Genomic DNA, 18,104 nt, shown 5'->3' with positions numbered 1-18,104 from the left:
TACGCTCATAGTTGATATTTTGGGTCAAAACATGATCTCAGTGTTTAGTTCAAAGTATTGAAAAAAACTGTGGGCAAGCACAAAAGAAAAACCTCCACTTATCAAGTGGCCAGTCGTTTGATTCCGCATAGAGACTTCGAACAGGTGTTCAGTGAGCTCCAGTTGCCTGTCAGAGCCTTGAGAACGCTTAGTATTGTCGCCCTTTGTTGGTGAATCTATGTACCTGTGGCGGTTTAAGGCTGTGCTGTTCTTCCAGTGTTTAGGCAACTTTAGGTCTTTAATTAATTTGTCCAAAACTGTACGAAAGAAGATAAGCTGCCCCCTGACCACACCATTCAACCTCTGGGGGGGGGGGGGGGCGGCTGCAGAGACCTCTAGCCTCCTCGCAGTGGGTGCCTATGGTACTACTTGAAGAAGTAAAGCTGCACAACAGCATCTGCTGGGCCATGACGTGTGGAACTTTCGTATACTCCATAGACCTTTTCACGACTTTCGGAAAAACCTTTTACGCAACAGTGTAGACAGCTCGTTCGTTGGAAAAAACCATTGGCATAGTTGGCACTACGTGTTGTAAATAATCAGGGACTGCGTAAAAAAAACCTCATCATGGTAATTTGTGCTTCTAGTGATTGATTGGTGTGTGATAGCTAGGCGATGACGAGTTAATGAAATCATTGTTATTGATTAATTAAAGTAATGAAAAAATTGGAAAAAGTGGGTTCAAAGGTGCTCAGGATGGAAAGGCAATGCTTGATGATGCTAATTACGAAAAGTTAGTGTGTAATGGATATGAAAAATGTGTTCTCAGGTGTCAAACTGCTCAGAATGAAAAGCCTAACCCACTACGCTATCGCGTCATACCCGTAAGGTGGAGCTTGTGCGTCCTCTCCATTTTTTTATCTTTCTTTTTTTTAGGGGGTGGGGGGGAATCGGCGGGGAGCTTAATCCTCAGCTCTTGCGCTGCAACCATAGCCCAGCGCCCTTGGACTTGTTTTTAAAAAGGGGTACGCAAAAGGAAGGCAACTGTGCGAAAAAGAACGCACGGTTATCTGAAATTGTGCCGCTATTTAATATAAGGCAATTTAATATAAGTTACATTTAATAATATATAAGCTATATATAAGATTTAATATATTCGTTTAAATTTGTAAGCTTCGTCATTTCATGAGTCTGTATCCATTGCAAGTCAGAACGAGCCTGTAGCCTAGCACAAATCCGAGAAACATAAACAAACATGGCGGAGTACGACCGATGCATAGTGCGACGCTAGAGTGTACTCTAGCGACGCGGAGCTTATTTCGAAGTGCATTTCGCGCGGAGGAGGCCCCTGCTTAACACGGAAAGCCATCGCGAATGTGTAGAATATTAAGCGAGAGCGACGTCTGATATTTAGCACCTGATTCGAGAGAATTAAGGTGTCAAGAGGATCGAATGCGGGTGACTGATGGCGGCGGCGGTGGCGGCGTTTATAATGTGAGTTAGAGCGCAAATAGCCCTTCTTAATGAGCATGCAGATACTCAATGTGCGGTGTTTGTTTTCATTACTTAACCGGCGGGGTATGGTTTCGTACAGGTGCGGTCATAATATGGAGAACACGTTATACACAGACTAGCCATTGCTGCCTATGCGATCGTACAAGTACAGGCAAAAGAAAGAAGAAAAAACTTATCTTCTGCACGGTCGCCGCGAGAAAGTTACACGTTGAAGCGTGCACCGTACTATTTCGGCCGCTCCTGTACAGGAGCCGTAGAAGTTCTCGAAACTCTGAAATCGCGAAAAATGTGCATTTCCACATCGCTTAGAGGCCCAGCCAGGTATTCTGGGCAATACAGCTTGCGTCAACCTTGTTTAGAGCGCTCGAGGGACGCACTTCACTGCTTAGAAATGGATGCCTATCGCAGCGTCTAGCATTTAGATTCAACGCTTGAGCGGAAGTAGAGCCACACAGACCTGCAGGCAAGATGGGCACAAGCACCTTGCCCGGAAACCATGGGCTGCTTTCCAGCATAGGTTTTTATGGTACGGTGCACATTGCTAGAGCGCTCTACACAAGGGTGACGCAGACTGTGCATTTTGCAGGTGGCACAGGGAAGTGCAAATCGTACGTACTTGGACTGCGTAGCGGTCGGGCTTCATCATGTTTTCGTCTTCCGAAGACCTCTGCACTATGCTGTTCTCCAGGGAGAAGTCTGCCGTATAAAATGGAGCAAGGTGACACATCTTTCGCTATTGGCATTGGTTATCAGTTCCTTGCATGCTGCAGTCGCTTGTCACTGTGTGGCCATCGCGTATTGTGTATACTTGTGTGCCTGTCGTGTCGAATTGCTGTGCTCGTCTGTAGTGTGCCATTTGCAGGTGGTGGTGGTAACAACTATATATCGTCAACAGAAAGGATTTGGTTGATTCTAGTGGGCTTCCAGAGCGCATGAGGTGGCCGTCTGATCAGCCCTCTGGTTCCGCATGCTGTGGTCGCGAGGTCCTGTCTTTTCGTTCCCAGTTCCCAAGCCCAGTTAATTGCCTGCAGTTGAGCAGGCGGGTCTGAGCTGGACACCGCATCCTCTCTCTGGTTTTAGATTGTTGCATTCGAATGAAATTTGCTTTAAATCTGCCTTTGTGGCTCTGCAGAGCTTACATTCAGGGATGTAGACCCCTGGATAGGCCTTGTGTAGATAGGGTGTTTGGGAATGTGTTTGCAGTTTTCGCCATGCCACCTGTTGATGTTTGCTAAGGCCATTTTTCTGGCGGTGGGAGTGTCCGCCTGGTGTTTCTGTAATACTGCCGTGAATCTTTGTGCGGTTTGTTTGTTTGTTCTTCAAAGCCCTTGCCAAGCGGCTTTGTGACTTTGTTTCGCAAGACGCAACCCGATTTACCTTCTTTGATCGTATCCAGGTGGAGCTAATTCTAGGATGTTCCAGACTGTTGCAGTAACTTTGTACCTATACCTTGAAAGTTCGCTATCAGCTTTAAATTGAGCACGGCCGAGAGCAGCGGGCATTCTTCTATTCAATGACCGCCTAGCACGCCGCCGCCGCCGAGTCATTCAGTTCATTGTGGGTGCAGGTCAGCCCAATAAACAGTTTCTTTTGGAAGCCTTGTTTCGCTGCTTTCTTCACTGCCGTCACCAGTATGTGACAATGTAATGTAATGCTGTGGCAGGTGGTGAAGGTCTCTCTGACAGACTTCAAGATTGGCTTGCCTATTGCATGGTTGACTAAACATCGGGCTAAGTTGTCGGCCACCTCATTCCCGAGATGCGACACGTGGGCTGGAACCCATATTATTCTAATAGGTTTTGCGTTAAGGTTTTGCTCTTCCAGGAGTTGTCTGGCAGGTTTGTGGACGCTCCCTTTTGCAATGTTTCGAACAGCTCTTTCTGAGTCGCTGTAGTGTTCTAGAATAGTATTATAGTAGTACACTATACACTCACTGAAAATTGTCATGGCTTTCTTTCTTAAAATGGCTAAGGCAATGGCCGCTTCTTCCTCCTCATGTGCCTTTGTGCTCCATATGGAAGTGGTGGATATCGGTTTTATGTCCGTGTCTGCGATACCTAACCAAAAGGCATTATGATCACAGAGCTCTGCAACTGAATATTACCCATGGAGGACTTTCGCCTTCCTTCTTTCTGCCTGACATTCGGGATTGATTGAAATAACTGCCATCCAACAGAGAAGGATGGGATGACCCATTCGCATAGACGGCGGCTCAGAGCTCTTGGGTCCGGGCGCAGTCTTCAGCCACTTGGATGTGACTTCATGTCTACAGTCAATAATTATATCAAAGAGAGAATCTCAGAGGAAGCAGGCAATATAATAAATCAAAGAGGTACAGACAGATTCATATTATATGCTCACCGGCATAATTCGGCGGACTCGCTCAGGCTCATTTCAGATCATGATCTGAGAAGTGAATGAGTCTAGACTCACGTTGAGATCATGATTTAAATTGCGAGTTCGGACTTACGTTCAGATCATGATCTAAATCCTGGTCAGTCCGGTAAGTGTGGGCCTATCAAAATTAAATAGTCCATGGTGTACGTAAGGTTGAACAATCCCACAATCCCAAGTGAATCCAAGATGCTGATTGGGCATGATTTTAATGTTCATGAACGTGAGTTTGCTGTGAACTCATAATACTGAATACGCTTTGGCTGATGGTGATGATGTACAGCTGTTTCATTGTTTTGTGGTAATTTTTGTGGCTGCTGCACTCTAGAACCATAAGAGAAAGGTGAGAACAGTTTATTAGTAGCCGCACAAGGTGTCATTGGATATTAGCTGTTGCTTGCTGTGTCAAGTTCTACTTTTTTACTGTTTTTTAATTGGTTGCTGAACACATGCAGTGGCCTCAGATCTTTAAATCCTACAGGTGGCAGCTACAGGCCTCTAGGCCAGGCCTGGCTAAGTCTAGCTGCAATTAAGAGCTCATGGCATCACTGTGCTTTTAACAACTTTTTTTGGCGTTTTAGGCGCATATCTTGGGCCATTGGGCATATAAACGATTCAGCTGTTTGATGTGTGAGCTTATAGGAGCCCTGAGTCAAGGTAAGCCTAAACGAGTCATGAGTGAGTGATACGCAAGTCACATAGGTCCGTTCGATTCGCCTACACTACGTGAACTGGTTCATGCAGTGCTGCACTTCGCCATTCGGTTTATCAGTGCAAAATGGCGCCGTCTGCACGACGCCATTCGTTTCAAAAAACTGCAGATGTGCAGGTCTACTTCAGCAAAACTGTGCACGTCCTCAGTGGTCAGGGCCGAAATGCTGCAGCAGCAGCCGACATGGAAGCAGACGACAGCTTGCTCTTTGCGATAAACGGCGGAGATACTCAAATTATTCCACTCTTCGATGAGAACGGTGCTCCACACCGACCCGACTCTAATAGAAAGTAATTGGCCACCCGAGAAGGCGGCGACGGAGGTGAGGACGGCGGCCCTCGCTGGCACGTACCTTGTATTTCTCGACCACCGTGCTTGCCGACGCATCCGTAAAGTTATAACAGTACTTAAAGCCGGTTATGTTAACTAAAAAGTACACACGTACATGCATCATTATGCACGTTGTTGCAACAACCCCTCAACATGCAAGTCGGCACGCGCACACCTCAGTTGTGTTGAGTAAAAGAACACACGTGCGTTTCGCTTAGCTGCCGCGAGATTGCATTGATGCTGATGCATGGCAACACCTCGCTGCTATGATGTGCTGTTTGAAAATTCTTCACACAGTTCGGGATGTAAGCGGCCGTTGATATATGGGCGCCACGACGCTGGCTGGGTGGCGACGCCAAGGATAGCAGACGATGCACTCGACCGTTTGTTTTGGAAGCAGCCAGTGCCAAGCTGCAGGGACTGGCGCTGCAGGGACTGGCGCTGCACGCTCGCGACACCGCCACGGAACTTTAGCGAACCAGTGCAGGCGAATCGAACCAACCTTATAAGTGGTTCACCGCGGAGTGGTTTGTCTGAATGAGCCTAAATGAGTTGTGAGTGTAAATAAGTTGCACCCTCGCGCTGTGCATTGTAGAGCCTCGTCTTCATCAACTTCCATCTGCTCCGTCCCGTGGCACTGCCTGCTCACCGTCGTCTTCTATGTGGCACAAATCCGTGCTTTTGCGCCGATTCCAATGCAGTAAACATTCTGTGTAGTTTTTTCATTTTGCATGGGTGTCATTTTTGGATTTCCTTTATCAGCTCTTTATTAGATGGGCTTCCATGTATGTTCATGCTACATCATTCTGGTGAGTGGCTCTACCGTTTTCTGCGCCTAAAAAATGTCTTGGATTTGTCCTCACTACTGTTTCTGTAAGTTTTGAGCATGCCTCTCGATTTATCTCTAGTATGGCTATTCTAATCATTGGTTGTGTTGTTGTGCTTCTGTGTAATAACCTACTGTCAGCGGCTTCGTTTTCTTTTTCTATAGTCTCGGTGGTGTGCTCTGCGTTCTCAGTCCACTCGTTTCAATCTCCTTGCATTGCCTTGCCTTCTTTCCCCGATCTTATCCCAGTTTACAACTCGTCTTCCTTCTTGAGTGTGCCACTAAGTATAGTCTCTATAATGCAATGGTCGCTTCCTAGGTTCTCGTTTGTATTTTTACATTGTGCATTTAAAACATGATGAATGCATAGGGTCAAGGTTGGGCATGTGTTGGCTTGCGCACTACTTTCTATCCTAGTTGGCGCCAGTAGATCCATCAGGAGCATGTAGCCATAGCCCCAAATGTATTGCCAGAGGCTTGTTTCTTTCTTTAAATTTGTTCTGTAACTCCATGCCATGTTTTGTGCATTGATATCTCGGACTACTATTGGGAGATTTGTTTGCTTATTTTTCTGGCTTCATTCATGGCTTTCATTATGGGAGGACTCCTCCGCTTCTAGGGATCCTACAGGCCTTGCTTCCTTAATTTTTTTTGTGGTATGAGGTCTGTCAGGAGGCAGTCTGCACCGTTTGATTGTATGTTGTGCTGCTCTATTGCCATCATATTTCTGTGGACCAAGACGGCCGCGAGTGGTCCTTCTTCCTTACCATTTTCGTGCTTAGCAGGTGCTCCCACTGTGTCACACTCATCTTTTTTGGATCTAACTCTGCATGCGGCCAGGCCCATGTTACATGTATGACTGGCGGTTAGCTTGCACCATGGGCATTCGTCACTGTATTGGTTTGGTTTATTAGGGTTTAAAGTCCCAAACCGACTCAGGCTATGAGGGACGCCATAGAGAAGGGCTCCGGAAATTTCCACCACCTGGGGTTCTTTAACGTGTAGTGACATCGTACACGGGTACGTCTTTAAGTATATACAAGTGTAAGTAGGTGCATGTCTGCAGCCTTCTGCAATCTACCACCTCTTCTTTGGTTACCTTTTTGTACAGCGCTTTATCTCGGATGTCTCAGTATGTCGGAATGGCAAGGGTATATTGCTTGATCCACCCCATAGAATTGTCTGTACCCAAATCGAGAAGACCAATGACCAAACCAGACTTGGCTCACTCCCAATATTGACTTTGCCTAAATCGAGAATTTAGTGTACTCACTTCGACATGGCATAATTGATTTAACTATGTTAAACCATTAACATTTTGTTCCTCCTCCGAGGGTTTGAATGTGGAGCTGTAGTTTCTCTCGTTTTCCGCAGAAGCTCCTAGGGTTCCATTGCCATATTCGCCAAGCCCGTGCCCACAATTTTTTTAAGGAGGAATATGGGCTGTGCCGTGGGATGTCGCAAGGCTATTGAGCTTAGGTTAATAGGTGAAGAATTTCATGCCAAAAGGCAGGCACACACTATGCTATCGGGGTTTAGCAGACAAAGAACTGGGTGTGGGATTCCTGATCATTAAGAATATTGTTGGCAACAGAGGAATTCTATAGCATTAAGAAAAGGGTGGTAGTTACCATAATTAGGCTTAGTGAGAGGTATAAATTGAAGGTTGTACAGGCTTAAGCACATACAGTTCCTATAAAGATCTGGAATTGGCAATGAGTAAAGTATAATCACGGTACGCTGTACTGATTAGACAATTCTGTGCCAAGGTAAGCAAGAAACAGGCAGGAGGCCAGGTAGTGGGAAACTATGTCAGCTTCTAGGAATAGCAGGAGGGAGTTATTAGTAGAATTTGTAGAACAGAATAATTTACAGATAATGAATACCTTCTTCCACAAACTGGACAACTGGAACTTAGGTTTTATGGGGTTTTCAAGTCCCAGCGCGACTAGGGCTTCTGTGGTGGTGGGCTGTGGATAATTTCGGCCACCTGAGGTTCGTTAATGTTCACTGAAATCGCACACCTTTAGCATTTTGCCTCCACCGAAACCCGGAGCAAACCCGTGTCTCTGGGGTTAACTGCAGCGGCACATTTCTGTAGTAGCTCGTTGATTGCATTTGCTGCGTTTTTAAATACTCTTACTTGTTCTGCTATGGTATTTTACTGGCCCCTGGTCTTGTCTCTGAAGGCTGTGAAACACACTTCTGTGTTTTTCCTTGCATATTGTTTTGCCTTTCCTCAATTGTGTCCAATCTGCTTGCTGCAAACAGGCCACTGCCTTTGGCAGTGATGCAGTGCGATGCCATTTGCGCACACATAAATCCAGTCCATTGAAATAACGTCGTCCCCAGTGTTGTAGATTAGTGCCGAACTTGCATCCTACACAGCTACTTAAGGCACCCTGCAGAAAGGCCCAACTATCGCTAAGACTGACAGGCCACAATTGCAGATTTATCAAGCTCACACACATGCTCACACTCCAGCACAGGTCAGCTTTCACTATGGTGGTTATGGTTGTGGGAAACCACACGCCTACTTTTTTATATTCAAGCTTTTGTAGTGCAGTCCTTCCACCAAATGTATAGTTCAGCTTGTGCTGTGTCACTTTTACTTTTCTGTTTGTTACTCAGCTTGCTCTTTTTTTTTCCCACTGACAGAAACATTTCCAGATGTATGCTGGTCACCTGTCATGCAAGCCTTCAATGTGTGCATACATAAATTGATCGCTGTTCAGAATTTCTAGCATCCGCCGCCGCGGTGGCTCAGTGGTTATGGTGCTCGGCTGCTGACCCGAAAGACGCGGGTTCGATTTCGGCCGCGGCGGTTTGAATTTCTAGAGGCCCGTGTACTGTGTAACGTCAGCACACGTTAAAGAACCCCAGGCGGTCGAAATTTCCGGAGCCCCTCACTACGGCGTCTCTCATAGCCTGAGTCGCTTTGGGACGTTAAACCCCATAAACCAAACCAGAATTTCTAGCATCCTTCAGTTGCTGTTGAAATGACACACGGCACCATAGAAACCAAACCTCAGTGTTGGTAGGCTTACATGAAAAACTATGGTGTTGCAACTGTTGTGCGTACAATTATCTAAATTAAAGAAGTTTAGAGAAATAGTAAATGTCACAAAAAAATCTGCCATTTTTGACATTTAGCTTCGGTTTTGCAACTCTTGGGGTTCCAACTTTGCCTGCGTATTTGGAATGGTGTAGTACATGATTTCTGAACAAATTAAAACTTAATATCTTAATGCAGTTTTAAAACCCGTTTCCAAAAAAAAAAGACAGGCGAACGCTTCCCTACCCTTTTTTTTGCCTAGGGTTTTGCACTACCGTGTGGCATGCAGAGGAGTTGCAGAAGCAGTTTCATAATGCTACGTGCCGTGGTGGACAGGTTGCAATATCACAGATACAGACGGAGGGTACTTTTTCTCAAGAATGGTACCTTCAACGCGGCCAGAAAATGAAATGCAGGTGTAGTGAACTGCGGGGTGGGAACAGTTTCTTAAGCCTGGAGGCACTCCCATAGATTGGGCTACACTGCCGTTCACTTTCAATAGGGTCCCTTGTGTGTGTGCGTGCACTAGTGATGCAAAACTATCGATAGTAGTATCGATACTAATTGTTATATACAGTACTATCGATACTATAATATCAACTAAACTTGGTTTCCAGAGTGTGTTGTATGGAGGTGATGGTATGAGTAACTGACAGGACTCGCCCGTTTTCACGGCTTATGCGTCACCGAGCTCTGCAGATGTTCCCTATGTAAAGTTGCTGGATAAAATGTTAGTGTGCGAATGTCCTAATTGCGAAGCATGTGTGTGAAAATCATTTCTGCAGCGGTTACGTCAGCAAGCCAGCACAACTTGGGCTGTTTGTTCTTTCATCGGATGCAGTTCCAGGTGTTTTTGCAAACTGTCCCAGTCCATGTCAAAGAACCACAGGTGGTCGAAATTTACCCGGAGACCTCTACTACGGCATCCCTTATAGCTTGAGTCTCTTTGGGACAAAAAGCTACATGAGACCGTCAAACCAATCAGGTATCACAAATGTTTTGGTTATATCGCTGGCCAACAAATGCATAATACCAATATTGCTACTATCAATAGTCTTACCATTGACAGTTTCACTATCGCTAGTAGTACTAGCGATAGTTTCCAAAAAGCTATCGATAGTCAATGTTCCGATAGTTTTGCATCACTAGCATTCACGCCTGATGAGCTTGAACAGGGTGGCAGAAAAAAAATTTCAAATGGAAATTTCACAGCAGTGGATGAGTCTGTTGCAGAACCACCAACACCAGCACAGCCAGAATGAGCCATACTAAGAATGAAAGGAAAGTCGGCAAAACTAGTCACAAGAGTACGGTAGAAATTATAAGATCGTTGGTCATATTTCAATTCAACATTAGAAATCGCATAAAATAAAATTAACTGTAGTGCAATAATGCAGTGTGAATAGCGTACCTGACTTTGTGACCGCTCAGCGAAATATTACAGTAGGGGCAACAAATTTTGGGTGCAAATTTCGTTTTCTTTGGAGCGATGTGATGGACAGTTGTATATATTAGGGTGTGGAATTCACTTAAGCCAGCTGAATAATTTATAATTGATTTTTTTCCCATGTCATTGCAGTGGCTCGACGGCAGTGACACACACACACACACACACACACACACACACACACACACACACACACACACACACACACACACACACACACACACACACACACACACACACACACACACACACACACACACACACACACACACACACACACACACACACACACACACACACACACACACACACACACACACACACACACACACACACACACACACACACACACACACACACACACACACACACACACACACACACACACACACACACACACACACACACACACACACACACACACACACACACACACACACACACACACACACACACACACACACACACACACACACACACACACACACACACACACACACACACACACACACACACACACACACACACACACACACACACACACACACACACACACACACACACACACACACACACACACACACACACACACACACACACACACACACACACACACACACACACACACACACACACACACACACACACACACACACACACACACACACACACACACACACACACACACACACACACACACACACACACACACACACACACACACACACACACACACACACACACACACACACACACACACACACACACACACACACACACACACACACACACACACACACACACACACACACACACACACACACACACACACACACACACACACACACACACACACACACACACACACACACACACACACACACACACACACACACACACACACACACACACACACACACACACACACACACACACACACACACACACTCTACATTCAGGTCACAGAGGCCATGCAAAAAGTACAATATTTACAAAAATAGTTTGTCTTACGCGATCGGAATACGTTGTGTACATCACAGCCGCCGTTTGGCAGTTGTAAATTGAATATTCAACGCTTGTTGGCACAGTCCATGTGGCCATTTGTTTATTAATGTGCTGCACGACATTCTGAAGTGATAGAACAGAACTAAAATTTAGTTGTGTACTCTGTCATGAGCATTCGTTTTCAGGTGGAACTCTGTTAGGCACATTTATAAGTAATCGGATTAAACCTCATTTCTGGCGAAAACAGCAGCTTCTGTTTGCCAGAGTACAGTGTCAAAAAGCACTGCACGGGTATTAATGGATGCCTTGTACTTGTTATAGAATTGCATTCTTAGCAATTTTTATACATTGTGTGACCTGAAGGTAAGTTTTGGATGGTACATTTTCAAAGCAAGAGGCCTCGACAAGGTAGTGTCCGGCCTTCTTACGACCACCACTAGTGCCGACATGTTCACCCAAAAGCTGCGGCGAAGAGCGAAGGCCAGCAGTTTATCTATGGCTGCTGCACTTGCTGTGGTATGAAATAAAAGTTTCCCAACTTGGTGTTATTGTGTCATGTAACCTAGTGTGCACATTTTTTTCACTAGACTAATGCCAGAATGAAAATTTCATATCGCACTGAAAGACAGCCGTTCGGAATGTTTGCAACTAGGCACTGCTTGTGTAGCTATGTTTTCCCACCATAAAAAGAAAAAAAGGTAAAAGAACAAACAACTTTTGAGATTTTACCTCTCCATTATTATGTCTGGGGTGCTGAAGCATGAAGGACACACGTGCTCTAATTACTGCCTGGCCAGTGGCTTAATGCAGGGAATAAATCATTCTCTATGAACTTGCTTCCTATAAACTGTTCTCCATGACTGTGTGCTTTGAAAGTAAAGGGTGTGGTGTTTTAATGAAGAAATAAATACGTTTAACCGCAGCTGACACAGTTGAAGAGCACCGGACACCACCCCGTGGTCACGTATGCTATCGAGCGCATGCCGACCACGGCGGGCCTTGCTCTGAGGGAACCAAGGAACAACACTCTGGCTGACACAAACAAGGCATTTATTGCTACAACAACAATAACGCCAGCTATCAACAAGATACGCTGAGGAACCGAGGACGCCCGGCTCACCAGCAAAATTACGAGCGAACGTTCGCCCACGCTAGGGCAGGGGGAAACTCCAAGGCCAGATGGGACGAGCTGACGGGAACATGTTTCCACCACGAGGTCGCCCGTCGGCGGAGAGCACTGACGTCCACACGGAAGAGCGGAGCCTTCCGTGTGGACGTCAGTGCACTTCCCACGTTCCCAGCCGAAGAGGACCGTGTCTCCCCGCAAGCGCAGAGCAAACACGCCATCCGTGGCGCTCGTGTCGCTGTGACACCAGTACCCTCACCGGTTAGTTAAAGCAACACAACTAAGGAGGGTGCATTGCGGGGAAACGAACCACAGGGGACGAGAAGGACTATGCTACACTAAAACCAGCCGCTGTCTGGCTGACAACTGCCTGGCAAAATTTACTGCAACATTTCTTGCAAAACTGTGCCAGAACCAGGCACCTTGGCCCAACGTAGTTGACGGAAATGCTTGAGCAGACGTCATTGCAGTGTTAGGTTCTTGTTGACTCACACAGACCTTTTGAATTTTCATTTATTTTTGTGTCATTGTTTATCTGGTTGTTTATTTCAGCCTCAAAAGCACCACTTTTACAATGTTTCCATGAAACGAATGAGACATTAGAGAGAAGCAACATAAAATGCTTCATCACCTGTCTAGGACATGCAACTACTCAGTAAAAATATTGCAACTCTAACAGAACTGAAATATTACCTCACAGATCACCAAAATGTCTTCAAAAAGTGTCAAAATAAACAGTTAAACGTTCAAAGCCTTTCATAGGGCTTTCTCTTGACATTTCGGTGCAAACGTGGTCAAGCCCCTGCCAATTTTTTTTCTCCCCTAGGAAGCAACTGCTGCAGTAAAAATAGATAAAAAAAAGTTCCACCACAGCAGCGAAGCAAGCACACGAAAACAAAACTGTGCCATCTCAGTGCAGTTGCTCGATTGTAACGGAGAGAGAGGGTAGTCAATCAAATGTGAGGAGGTTTTGACCTCCAGACTAGGGACCTGGCAACTGATAATTGACAAAGATAAAACCGGTTGCCACTATGGTGCATGAGTGCACACGTGCAGCAACTTTACCAGATCTCCATGTGTTCCCTCCATTCTACTCACAGCTGCCCCAGCAGATGGCGACCCATCACAGGACCCTTTGCACGTGCAGAACAATTGCCGACCAGGAGTGCTGATTGCAAATTCTACACAAGAATGTTAGAGTGGCATGAAATAAAAAAAGTGGTGTTGCCAAATTGTGTTTTGTTAACAATGATGCAATTTGAGCGACCGATACAGCCACCCATGGGGCTTGGGAGACCCAAGTTGCTCTTCCGAAGCACCCTATTGCCACCAATAATTTCACTGCTCCCCTCCCTGCCAGTCTCATAATCTGTTGGGCAGCTTCATAAATCACTGGGAGTCCTCAGACCATTCCTGGCACAACAGTTAACGCACCACTGCCCTGCAGGTGGCAGGTCGCTAGAGGAGAGCAACCTCTCGACTTCTGGTCACGGCTTTTCGCCGAGGTGACCAAGTAACTGTTAAAAAGCGGGAGACTAAAGACTATTCTTTCTGTTGGGATAGAGGCTTTCATGCTTTGGTGTTTCATAAGAAGATCTTTTGTCTCCTAAAATAGTTTTACAGTATCCTGTCTAAATCTAAATCTCCTATCACCTCCTACTGCAAGTAGTTTCGTGTATACCCGTTGAAGGTCCAGAAGTGCTCAATCTGAAAAACCTGTTGGCCCGCGGGTGCAAGCACCACTCCTACCAAACAAAAGCATAGCAACTTAAAACCAATTTTGCTTCCGCTTTTAGCCTGCTACCAGAGGTCTCCTGCGCATGTAAAGTGGCCCCACCTGGCCACACGCATGTCACGTCGTCTTTTTGTCTAATCGTTTGCATTTGCCTCAGCATACGCAGTGTACAAATATACTCTCAGGTGACACCGGCCAGAATGCTATGAACATGAATAAAAGTTTCACAAGACCATCAGGTCCACATTTTTTTACAAGGTAAAAATAATTAGCGTAAAACAATGTAAACATTTCACAGAAGGAAACATTAAGTATTTCACCAGCTGTAAGAACAAAAATTTATCTTCTAACAAGACAGCCATCATGTACAAGCTGTAGTACCACTGGGTCTCAATTCTCAACCTCTGAAATAATGCACATTTGCCAAAGCACAAACATGGTCTAATTGGTAACAATTGCTGGTGTCTATAAGCATTATGCATCAAAAATTACACACCACAAGAAAACCCAGGTTAAGCACTGGACTTAGGTTAATTCCATTTTATATATGCAGGCACTATTACTGAGCCCACCAAAGGAGCAGGTAAGGAGATGCATGGAAGCCATGAAAAACCATTAAGAGGATAACGATTCCTCCCATGCTTCTGTTGCTCGTTGGCAAATTCAGCGATGGCACCTGCAAATACCGCCTTTTGAGTAAACCACGTGTTTAAGCCCACCATTTGCTTTGCATATTGCTCACCTGCTCGTAATGCGCACATATGTACAGAGGTGAGCGGACGTCTAGAGAACTGTGCTCTGGAGACCCAACGCTCATTCTATAGTCATTCCTATGGAGCTGGACAACATTTTTGTCACAAAAACCACTACATCTTTAATTTTTTTTTCTGGGGGGGGGGGGGCTCTGCAGAACACAGCGCGAGCGCTCTAGATAAACCTGCTCGTCTGTACACAAGCTAACATAGATTCCTCCGTACGTGGATGTTAAAAAAAAAAGACGTCAAGAACACGTGCATCTTTCACACCTACACTGGAAGAGAACTGCAGAGTGCTGCGTCTCGCCACGAACCCATGCTTCTGCTCGGGGTGCTGCAACAATTCACGACAGTAGAGAAAAGCATTAGGACAGAGGTCACATGCATAAGTTTTCTCACGAGCTAATGAGCTCGCAGCTTCGGGATGCTTATTTCGCACATGCCTCCTCTGGGATTGCTGAAAAGTGAATTCAGCTTGGCACACGGGGCACCGATACTTATCTCGTGCTGGTGGCTCAGCAGGTGGTGTACTTGGTTCTTCCATTCCAATCAGGCCACGAGGGTGGCAACGACGATGATCACAGCACTGAAAACAAACTTCAAACAACTTAAAACAAAGCACGTGCAACTGCGGAAACTCGCGAGAATAGAGCAACGGAGAATATGCACCAAGTGCAATTAGCGCAACAGCTAGAAAAAAATCCCCGAGCCCCGCAAACGCAATTAACGGCGATGTCCTAACCCACTGTCCTAACGTAGCCGAGGTGAGGTTAGTAGCTTCGAGTAACGATACAACGACGTCAAAACAAGACAATAAAATTACTCTACACTACACCAATTAACGCAACAGGTAGAAAACTAAAAGAGCAGGCACGCTCAGGGACCGTTGCGCAGGCACGCTGGGCAGCTTTCAGGGACCGTTCAGCAGGCACGCTGAACAACGTTTAGGGCTCGCACAGCACACCACCGATGACAGCGTGACCGGTTGAAATCTGCGCCTGCGAAATCGAAGTAGTCACGTGATCGGATACAAGTAATACCAACGCGCCAACAAATTCATTTCATATAGAAACAAGAACATAAAAAAACGTGATTATAAAATGCATAAGTTTTTATAAAATGCATAAGTTTTGTACTGCAGTCATATCAAGAATCTTTATTTAAACAAACAACACAAACAAATGTTCCTAGGGACGGGGAATCCTAGGGAGGGATAGAGCTGGATGCTGCTAGGGACGGACTGAAGTGGACAGAAAGAAAAAGACGGGCCCGTTGCTCTCCCTAGTAGCTCCCGCACTTGGTTCTGGTATTAGTTCTGGACCGCATTCAACATGGAGGAGTTCTTTCCTTCCTCCATGGAGTGCACTGTATCCATGGCATTCAAGCTCAACACTCTGTCCCCTCCCACCTCCCAGCCGTGCCTCAAGAACGCCATTCAGGCTCCCTAACGTAGGGGGCGCCAGAAAGCGGCTGGTAAGAAAAAGTCTACACTCCCTCCAATATGTTTTTCCTTCGTGCTTCCAGAAGCCTACACTCCAGCGCCCCCACTTAAAGAAGTGGAACGCAGGAGCAGAACGAAGTAGCGACGGCGACACAAAATTCAAAGAGGAAAGGGAGGGCAACAAATGTAAAAGCGATATGTACAATAAATGTACAATAATGTACAATACAACGTCTAATAGACGATATGCGAAATGCGCAGCGCCATCTCTCGGCGCTCCGAGAACTAAGTCCTCCATGTTGGTACGGTACAGAAAACGAAACCGCTGCCCAGCGTTGTGTTAAAACGGCTGCGCTTCGTTTGAAAAGTAAAATGTCGATGCAGTGTTGCGCTACCCTCTCCACTGCGAAAAGACACTACGATGTGTGCCAGAACTAGGTGCGTTCCAGCTTTACGCTTTTCTATTTTTTTACTCCGTCCCAACGTTTTAGTAACACAAAACGCCATGCGAGGTATCATGTGTCAGCACGGGGATCAGTGCGCAGCTTTCGCTTTCTGCGTTGATTTTTAACAAATCTCTCGAGGTGATTTGCGTTTAAACTACGATAAGGACCACAGCCTTTGTTGTCTCTGATCAAAATTAGAAGCCGATTTCGTGCATTTATCAACTCTCCGGTCGGGCGTGAATATATATAGACGAATACTTGAACAACGTAATAGAGAAGGTAATTTTTTTTGAGCGGGCCAATCGCTCGTGCCGTGGCGAAATAAGTTCACTCGAAGAACCATATGCCGATTACTGCTATAGTTTGCTACGTGTTTAGTTAAGTTTTTCCCGTGTTCAATTAGTTTTAGAAGGGCGAGCAAACTCTCTGGACCATACGCATATGTTATGCGCGTTAAGGAGTCTTTGTGAAGCAATACAGCCTACATATAAAAAATGAGGTGCGAATGCTTTATTTCTTGATGATTCCTATACCTTCGATATCTGCGGCGACGAAAATCTAAAAAAAAGAAGCGAATAATATAGCTACTTTATTATGAAGGAGGGACGCATTTCTAAGCTAGAAAGTACGTGCAACAGTGTTCTGAAAACGCTTCAGGCCATCAGATTTTATTATCGTTGTGGCAAGTTCGATCCAACAGCATTGCTTCGCAACAAAGCCATTTGTCCAATTTCGCCCGTGCACACACAGCTTGACCAGCGTATCGAGTCCGTGCATGCACCTACAGCTGTAGCATCTTTCTCTAATCAAGCCGCCGCGGTGGCTCAGTGCTTACCTGAAAAAAAAGCTGCGTCTTTGCTTACAATATTTTGAATTGTATGTGCATGCCTACTTTCCTCTTGTTAATGTCGACTGACTGCGTCTTAAGCAGGACGCGGTTTCAACGAATTGTGGCGAAAATCAACCGACGCCGGGCTCTGAAACGGTGACGTTGAAAACCGCGGACATTGCACATTACAGTAAAGGAATCGAATTACGCAGCTGGTCGAGGGTCTTGTGCGATTATACTGCAATTCACGAAGCTCCTGGCGTCGGCGCGAACGAAAGTTCGCACTGTCACAGAAGTTTGTCAACACACTTGCGCACTCACCGCAAAATAACCGCTCGCTACCCTACCAGATGAATTCGCGTCCACCTGGGAATAAAATAGCCATGATAATGCGTGATGCTTGAACTGGTGCTTTAATGCGAGCATTAAAACGACAACAGCACACTGTCACGGTTCGACTTTCCAACCCACTTTCGAGTGCCGATTATTGCGATCATCAGCGCCAGACT

At 45.8% G+C, this 18,104-nt stretch overlaps 1 protein-coding gene and 1 long non-coding RNA gene across 2 annotated transcripts in view; both read left to right on the top strand.

Moving 5' to 3' along the window:
• LOC149354127 (uncharacterized) overlaps nucleotides 1-18,104 on the top strand; it is a 532,700-nt gene that overhangs the window by 179,815 nt on the left and 334,781 nt on the right. The gene's annotated exons all lie outside the window — the stretch shown is intronic.
• Nucleotides 1,217-13,621, top strand: LOC149354132 (uncharacterized). Its single transcript, XM_089583074.1, has 4 exons — nucleotides 1,217-1,473; nucleotides 2,081-2,212; nucleotides 12,187-12,309; nucleotides 13,490-13,621. The coding sequence occupies exons 1-4, from the start codon at nucleotides 1,432-1,434 to the stop codon at nucleotides 13,559-13,561; spliced, it is 369 nt and encodes a 122-aa protein (XP_089439200.1). The 5' UTR covers nucleotides 1,217-1,431; the 3' UTR covers nucleotides 13,562-13,621.

This window comes from Amblyomma mixtum, chromosome 3 (assembly GCF_055824585.1).
Source record: "Amblyomma mixtum isolate Tamu chromosome 3, ASM5582458v1, whole genome shotgun sequence".
NCBI classification, from domain to species: domain Eukaryota; kingdom Metazoa; phylum Arthropoda; class Arachnida; order Ixodida; family Ixodidae; genus Amblyomma; species Amblyomma mixtum.
The sequence above is the reverse complement of the archived record's forward strand: the minus strand, read 5'-3'. Positions and strand labels throughout refer to the sequence as shown.

Bases quoted from the DNA above. Each gene is read 5' to 3' on its own strand.
- LOC149354132 (XM_089583074.1), top strand. From the start codon at position 1,432: ATGCGGGTGACTGATGGCGGCGGCGGTGGCGGCGTTTATAAT. The intron at 1,474-2,080 runs GTGAGTTAGAGC...TGCATTTTGCAG, and splicing joins GCGGTGGCGGCGTTTATAAT to GTGGCACAGGGAAGTGCAAA. The intron at 12,310-13,489 runs GCATTTATTGCT...TTCTACTCACAG, and splicing joins CTCTGGCTGACACAAACAAG to CTGCCCCAGCAGATGGCGAC.